The sequence below is a fragment of the Perognathus longimembris genome, chromosome 18 (assembly GCF_023159225.1).
Source record: "Perognathus longimembris pacificus isolate PPM17 chromosome 18, ASM2315922v1, whole genome shotgun sequence".
NCBI lineage: Eukaryota > Metazoa > Chordata > Mammalia > Rodentia > Heteromyidae > Perognathus > Perognathus longimembris.
Window position 1 is genome coordinate 6,280,500 of NC_063178.1, and position 8,518 is coordinate 6,289,017.

Here is an 8,518-nt window from a genome sequence, read left to right on the forward strand (position 1 = left end):
TCTTAACATTAAGAGCGAGCCCATTGCCAAAGCTTGATCTGTACAAATATTAATACAGATTGGAATGCAGTATCCACAGGGAATTAAGCAAACCTCCAGCCCAGCAATAGCTGTCTGTGCAAGAAATCCAGGCCTTTGCAGGCATTAGAGACTATCCAGACACCATTTCTACCAAACTGCACTCATTGCCCTCCAAGAGGACAGTTATTCCAGTTGAAAGCATGCAACATAACTAAGCGACTCTTGGGGGGAGAGGGAAAGGGGGAGGGGGAAGGGAGGAAGTGAAGGAGGAGGTAACAAATTGTACAAGAAACGTACCCTCTGCCTTACATATGAAACTGTAACCCCTCTGTACATCACTTTGACAAGAAATAAGTATTCCGAAAAAAAAAGAAAATATGCACCATGTTTCGCTGTTTGAGTGCCATTCTTGAAGATCACATGGTAGGGGGGAGGGATTTTAGAAAATAAAAGAATTTACCAGGAAACTATAAAAATGGAGGTCAGGACAGCCACTCCATGTTTCTGTGAACCTGAAACTGTTCCTTAAAACATTCTATTACATTATTTTTTTAAAGAAGGTAAAGTGGCCGGGTACCAGTGGCTCACACCTGTCATCCTAGCTACTCAGGGGGCTGAGATCTGAGGATCATGGTTCAAAATCAGCCTGGGCAGGAAAGTCCATGACACTCTTATCTCTAATTAACCACCAGAAAACCAGAAGTGGTGCTGTGGCTCAGGTGGTAGAGTGCTAGCCTTGAGCTGAAGAGCTCAGAGACAGTGCCCAGGCCCAAAGTTCAAGCCTCATAACCGACAAAAAAAGGGTAAACTGGTACAAACCAGAAGGCTTGTAGCCTTGTAGTTTGTGTCTCACAAGGCACAACTTCAGGCCTCCTCCGCTTGGCCCTTGAGCACCTGCTACCTTCAGTTGTTCACTTGGGCCAAAAGTACTGATTGTGCCAAAGCCAGGAGAATATTCCCGCTGGGGGTAAGAATGAAAGTAAACCAACACAGAGGAGCAAAGTCCTCATCAGCTCAAGTGCAACCCCGAAGTCCAAGAATGCAGCTTCAATACCTTGTTCACATTCATTCCAACTCTCACACTAAAAATCCTTGTGTGTGCTATAGCTATTTTGTCTATAGTGCATTCTTGTTTGGAATGAAAGTTTGGTACCAACAATTAACTCCATTCAGTGCTCTGTAAACATCAAATCCCCAGGTCATCCCCGCCCCCTTCCCCAGTCTTCAGGGCTCGCGTTTGGCAAGTGTTCAGTGAAGGTCGGAATCTGTGGTTTTGTCAAACCTCTGGAGTGACTCAGATGACAGTTCTGCTAGACACTCATTTTTTGTACATATAGGTCTTGTGGGTTGAACGCAGGACCTGGGCGCTGTCCCCAAGCTTTTTTTGCTCAAGGCTAGCATTCTACCACGTGAGCCACAGCACCACTTCTACTTCTACTTCCACTACCAATTGAGACAAAACTCCACTTCCAGATTTTGTTTTTTCGGTTTTGTTTTGTTTTTTGTTTTTTGTTTTTTTGGCCAGTCCTGGGCCTTGGACTCAGGGCCTGAGCACTGTCCCTGGCTTCTTTTTGCTCAAGGCTAGCACTCTGCCACTTGAGCCACAGCGCCACTTCTGGCCGTTTTCTGTATATGTGGTGCTGGGGAATTGAACCCAGGGCTTCATGTATGGGAGGCAGGCACTCTTGCCACTAGGCCATATCCCCAGCCCACTTCCAGATTTTGGATGGTTAATCGGAGTTGAGTCTCAAGGACTTTTTTACCCGGGCTGGCTCAACCTCCTGGGTAGCTGGGATTACAGGCGTGAGTTGTAATCCTGGCTGTGTCCTTCATGACAGCAGAACAGGAGAAGTGATTGTTTCTCACCTGGTGGACACCAGGACCAAGTTTTATAAACACCCAAGAATATTTTCATGGCTTTTATGAAAAACAAACTGAGGCCTTAAGACCTACATTGGGTAGAAGGAAAACAGAACATACTGGAAATAATCTGTGATTTAATCAATGTATAAAATATAGCCATAAGGAAAATAACATTCATAATTTTCCACCTCAGATACAGGAAAAGGAGAGCTTGGGAATGTGATAGACTCTCGACACGAAAGGACAAAGCAAAGTTGGGCTTGTTCCCTGACATAGAAACTAAAACAAAAACAAAAGAACACTCTACCTGAAAGTGTCTCAGTAGTGCAAAGGACTTCAAACTCCAGAAAGCTCTTGGATAACAGATCTAGAAAAAGCACGATAGATGAAGATAGACGTGCGAATTACTAATGCAGAAATATTCAATTGAATGTGGGACTTAGGGTTGTGACGGAGTTCATTTTTCTCCTAATCAGCAGGATTCTACTCACTAAGCATACAATGGCTTGAGAAGAAAGCACGACGTTTGACTATCACCTGCCTTTGCCCCACCTGTCACACTGGCATCAGAAACTTAACCCTACTTCGTCGTAATCCCTTTCCAGAGCCGCCAGATCTTCCCTGGCCTCGGAGAACTCCCCGAGTTCCATGCCTTCGGTGGTGTACCAATGCAGAAATGCCTTCTTGGCATACATGAGGTCAAACTTGTGGTCCAGCCGGGCCCAGGCCTCCGCAATGGCCGTCGTGTTGCTCAGCATGCAGACCGCCCTCTGCATCCGCGCCAGATCCCCTCCTGGCATCACGGAAGGCGGCTGCTCACTGATGCCCACCTTGAAACCAGTTGGGCACCAATCCACAAACTGAACACAGGTCCTTGACCTCAGGGATGTAATGGCGGCGTTGACGTCCTTGGGTACCACGTCTCCCCTGTAGAGCAGGCAGCAGGCCATGTACTTCCCGAGCTGAGGATGGCATTTCACCAGCTGGTTGGAGAGCTCGAAGCAAGCAGCCGTGATGTCCGCGATGGAGAGTTGCTCGTGGTAGGCTTTGTCAGCCGAGATGATGGGGGCAAAGGTTGTGAGAGGGAAATGGATTCTTGGATAAGGGACTAGGTTGGTCTGGAATTCAATGAGGTCCACGTTCAAAGGTCCTTCAAATCGGAGGGAAGTGGTAATGGAAGATATCACCTGACCTATCAGCCTATTGATATGGGTGTAGGAGGGGCGCTCAAGACCAAGTTTCTGATGGCAGATGTCATAGATGGCTTCGTTGTCCACCATGAAGGTACAGTCTGAGTGCTCTATGGTGGAATGGGTGGTGAGGATGGAATTGTAAGGCTCTACCACCGCGGTGGAGATTCTAGGGGATGGGTAGACAGAGAACTCCAACTTGGTCTTCCGGTTGTATTCTATCGAAAGCTGCTCCATTAAGAGAGGTGTAAATCCTGACCCAGTGCCTCCTCCAAAGCTTCGGAAAATCAAAAATCCCTGAAGTCCACTGCACTGTTCTGCCTACAGAAAATATGCACAACCATAAGAACTCAGCCAAATTAACAGGGAATTGGATGGCACTAGTGGGATACGACAAATAATCAAAGACAAAACCAAGAAAAGTGTCTGAAAGGCCTGCTCACTGCAGTCAGCTCCACAACAAATGTAACACCTTTAAAATATACTTAGTGGTCCTTCCAAAATAGGGGGAAGGTTTTTAGAGTATTATTATTATGGGTTGAGATTCTCTCTAAAAAAAAGAAAAAAATGGTGCATAAATTTGCCACCAGGCTATGTATAAGAGACGTATAAAACATAAATGGATTTTGTGTTCCCACATATTTTGAGTTTACATTCATTCTCCAAATCTCTCTATCTATACATATATAATCCAAAGATTCCATAAATCTTTTAAAATATCTAAAATACTCTGTCCAGTTATCTCAGATAATAATGTATCAGCCTGTACGAATAAAGCCTCAGTAGTCAACTGTCTTTCATTACCCTCCACCAACTTCTCTATATGTGACCTAAAGTAGGGCCTTGATCAATTATAAAGAAACAAATGATGCGCATAACATTGACACAAAATAATGTCTCTCACTGCTCCAAAATAGACAAACTGCTATCACCCCAAAACACTTCATCTATGCTATTGATGTAAAAGCACTGTAGTACTTAACAGTGATGTCAAGCCACGTACTTGGCAAAGGATTTCCTGACTCAGTTTCTCACGCAATAATTAACTATCAAAACATAGAGTAACTGACCTACAGATCGACTGTGGCTTCCCCTGAACTTCCCAAGTAGTGGACTGTTTGAATAAATGATGCATTTTGAAATGCTTTGCAAGTCTCTGAGAACAAGATAAGCCCTGCGTTGGCAGACGCAAGGGGAAATGGAGACCACTCGGAAGGTGTAAAGAATTGTGTCACTTCCTTCTCCCAGCTCTGATCACCCCCATGGATGCTGAGGCCAAGAGGTTGGGTGGTGGTGGTGGTGGTGGTGGTGATGGTGATGATGGTGGTGATGGTGGTGGTGGTGATGGTGGTGGTGGTGGTGGTAGTTGGTGATAGATAAAGCTGGTGAACCCTGCAGGATGACAAATACCCATGCATTTAGAAAGGCGAGTCACCTACCAGCTTTCGGATCCTCTCTAGCACAAGGTCGATGACCTCTGAGCCCACGGAGTAGTGACCTCGCGCGTAGTTGTTCGCAGCATCCTCCTTTCCGTTAACCAGCTGCTCTGGGTGGAAGAGTGAGCGGTACTTTCCCACTCGGATCCCATCTGCGGAGGGAGCGAGATCAGTGCATGTGTTTGGTGTCACTGTTGGCCCTTCACTAACCCTCCCAGGGCTCCAGACGCTGCTTCCCTTTCTGCCTTCCATTGTGATGGTAAGATAGTAGAATTTATATTGCAAAATTAGCCTCTCTTAATCTAGGGAAAGGAAGAACTTTTTACATGTAAATTGAAAGTGGGTTTTGCCACCATACATCTTGTATTAAGTTCCTACAGCTGCGACAACCAATGTAATGGCTTAAAGCTACAGAAACTTGAGCTGAGCTTGAGAGTGGTGAATTGTTCAAGAATAGACAGCTAATATCCAATGTCAACACCAAACTTAACCATCTCTCTAGCTTTTGTCTCATCAGTAAAACCTCCTTCTCTTCCTAGTAGCTTTGTAGCTGGATTTTAAGAGAATTTACCCAGAATGCCCCAGAGTCTACCATTACTAATCATAAAATCTTATTGGTTTCTCACATAATTTGAAGATTTATTTGGCACCTGCTTTCTTTGGAAGGCTTTTCAAATAGTCTTCTCTTTATAGGCAGAGGATGACAAATTCGCAAATTCTTTCTCCATAGTTTCTAGGTATTGGCTCTCAAACACAGAAAAAGTTCCAGTGTTTCATTACGAGATATGTGTACATAAATTAACATGGTTTAGTCAGCTTCATCACACAGGAAAAGAAAGCTAATCTATTCTAACTTTTGGGTATGTTTGTCATGCTACTCACCCAAAATACCTCCCAAATGAGTCTCTAAATTTAGAAAAGATTCATATGATCTTGTACAGACAATTTCATTAATTCCACCCACTTGATCTGCTTGATTGTGTATTAGAATGTAAAATTGGTGTTACCTATAACACTTGGTTCTAAGTCCATGAAGAGTGCTCTGGGCACATGCTTGCCTGTGTTCGTCTCATGGAAGAAGCTATCAAAGGAAGAATTCCTGTGGTCCACTTTCGCATTTTCCAAGGAATCCTGCTGAGTCTCAAGAATGATACCATCTGGCTGGATTCCATGCTCCAGGCAATAGAGCTCCCAACAAGCATCTCCAATCTGGACACCAGCTTGACCGATGTGAATGGAAAGGCACTCTCTCTGAAAGAAGCCACAATCACTTAGGACTGGACAGGCTTAGGTCCATTGACTAGACAACAAGAGCAACATCATTCAGTACTTCTGGCTATAAATGACAGAGACTAAGCTGGCTCAAACCCATAAAAGAAATGTATAATAAAGATTTTTTAAAGTGGGATGGGAATATGGCCTAGTGGCAAGAGTGCTTGCCTCCTATACATGAAGCCCTGGGTTCGATTCCCCAGCACCACATGTATAGAAAATGGCCAGAAGTGGTGCTGTGGCTCAAGTGGCAGAGTGCTAGCCTTGAGCAAAAAGAAGCCAGGGACAGTGCTCAGGCCCTGAGTCCAAGGCCCAGGATTGGCAAAAAAAAAAAAAAGATTTTTAAAAGTGTCCCATGGAAGCCCAAATCCATGGTACAACTAAACTTCCAAGATAATTGAACCCAAGATTCAAATTCCATTAAAAAGTACTGAGTTAAGATTGTATGTATAGTCTTTTGTAATCTGTATATACATGTGTATAAGGTAGAGATAGAGACAGGGAGAGAGAGAGAGGTGTATTTCTTTCACACAGAAAAATAAGTTATGGGAAAAAATAAATATATAACCCTATCAGATAGTAGAATTGATTATAGAGAAATTAAAGACACTACTTTTTCATTCCTTGAAATTTCTCATTTACTATTAGTATGCTCTCTACATAAATAATATTTTAAGTATGCAAGCAGTAGGAAACATTCAAAGGAGAAAGGCAATCATAAAATGTAAAATTTCTACGCTATAACAAATTGATGGGTATAAAAGGTAATTGTACAATGGACTATGTAGAAATCTATTTATTTACAGCAGCATTATTTTTTTAGAAAAACACTTGTTATAGCCACTAGACAAATAGTCAAATGGCACACATAAATTAATTAGAAAAGAAAGCACCGAAATACAAAGATCTAGGTATGATGTCATTCTTTGCATTTATAATAGTAAAAACTAAGAACCAACCTATTTCATCTACTTAACCATTCAATTATTGTTGGACATTTGTTTAAAGGACTGTATACTTCAATACAAGAGAATGTTCTATAATCCTTAAATGTTTTCCAGAGGGAAATAGATTTTTATGATGTGGATAATGTTCATAATTTTTTTAAAAATTTAGTAGAAATAAATGTGTAATTATGTAGAGAGCATTTGGTCCAATACTTTTTAAATAGGCATAGGAAAATTCTAAAAGAAAAAAAAATACAAAGTTAGATGCAGGCGCTGGGAATATGGCCTAGTGGCAAGAGTGCTTGCCTCGTATGCATGAAGCTCTGGGTTCAATTCCCCAGCACCACATATATAGAAAACGGCCAGCAGTGGCGCTGTGGCTCAAGTTGGCTGAGTGCTAGCCTTGAGCAGAACGAAGCCAGGGACAGTGCTCAGGCCCTGAGTTCAAGGCCCAGGACTGGCAAAAAAATAAAAAGTTAGATGCAAGTTAGATATGAGTCGCAACTATATTTTTAATCTAAAATTTACTCTTCCCTTCTGCCCTCACCAACTTCCACTCCCATCCACTTTTAGATCACTCTCTTGAAAATAGGCAAACAACTCTGAAGTACATGAAATGAGCACAATTATCTCCTTTTAAAGAAAGGGATACCAGAGGTTCCATTCTGAACATCTAAAATAACAGCAGTGGCTGACTTTGCACCAAGCTTCCGTGCAGTCTGTGCTTGTCCATACCGCACTGTCTCAGAGCTGAGCCTGAACTGCACAAGGACTTCAGAGCTTTCCACCGGTCCCTGAGAGGCCAGCCTGAGAGCTGAGCTGAGCTCAGAACAGCCACGCCACTACAACCCACCTGAACCTGAAACTCTGTTCCTGATCAGCAGCGCCAAACCCTTGAACTTTGTCTTTGTGATTCACAAGGCATAACATAACTTTCCTCGCCTCATGGGAAAATTCAAGGTCAGGACTTACTTAGGTGATCTTCCACCGTGCTATTTTTTCTGTCAGTCTGTCATGACAAAGGCTGTGAACTTGACTTCAAAAGCCTTTTGCTAGGATCAACTAATCTCCCTACCGCTGTGTAGTATGCAGGAATCAAAACAGCATCGTCCATTATATAACAAGCTTCATATCCTCTTATCTAAAAAGCCCAGTTTCGTTCCCCTCCCTCTTGTCAGACTTTGGATGTTGTAAAGGCATGAGCTACTCTAATCAGATCAAAACTTTGCTCCTTAAATGTAGATGTCAATTCAAAATGTGGATGAGAAGGCTCACTGTTTCTGTGTTATTAAAACTTCTTAATTTCACAGAAATGGAGGGACAAATGGTGAACAAACGCAGCAGTGGTACTCACTAGACACTATGTTGAAAATGAACTACACAACTTTTAGCTGGAGGTGTAGGGGATGTGAGAGGAAAATGAGGAGAGCGCAGACATTTTCCAAAAAGAAATGTACTCTTTACCTGACTTGCAACCTCTCTATGCATCCCCTTTATAATGCCAATAAAAAGTAAATAAAATATATAAAACTTGTTAGTGGGTAAGGTTTACTCTCAATTTTCTCTGAGTAACTTCCCACGATATCCATCTCCATTCTCTGTACTGTATTGATGTAAGACACTTGCTTACAAGTAAGGTCCTGTTCCTCATGTGGTTCAGACATCAGAGTAACACTATTGTCTCTCAACTCAGAAGAAATAATTTGGCCAAACAAGCCTCTTACTTGACTTTAGAAGCAAGTTGACTTATAACAAAACTACATCCAAGGGTTTAAACAACTGAATTCAC

General features: G+C 42.6%; 1 protein-coding gene across 1 annotated transcript; it reads right to left on the reverse strand.

The window, feature by feature from the left end:
- Window positions 1-2,450: 2,450 nt before the first annotated feature.
- Window positions 2,451-7,393, reverse strand: Tubal3 (tubulin alpha like 3). The gene is made up of 4 exons (XM_048368009.1): window positions 7,382-7,393; window positions 5,518-5,761; window positions 4,514-4,662; window positions 2,451-3,395 (listed from the first exon to the last, which is right to left on the reverse strand). The coding sequence occupies exons 1-4, from the start codon at window positions 7,391-7,393 to the stop codon at window positions 2,451-2,453; spliced, it is 1,350 nt and encodes a 449-aa protein (XP_048223966.1).
- Window positions 7,394-8,518: the final 1,125 nt, after the last annotated feature.

Coding starts and splice junctions, on each gene's coding strand:
- Tubal3 (XM_048368009.1), bottom strand. Junction 4,663..5,517: donor CTTAGAACCAAGTGTTATAG/GTAACACCAATT, acceptor CTCCCTCCGCAG/ATGGGATCCGAGTGGGAAAG. Junction 3,396..4,513: donor TAGAGAGGATCCGAAAGCTG/GTAGGTGACTCG, acceptor TATTTTCTGTAG/GCAGAACAGTGCAGTGGACT.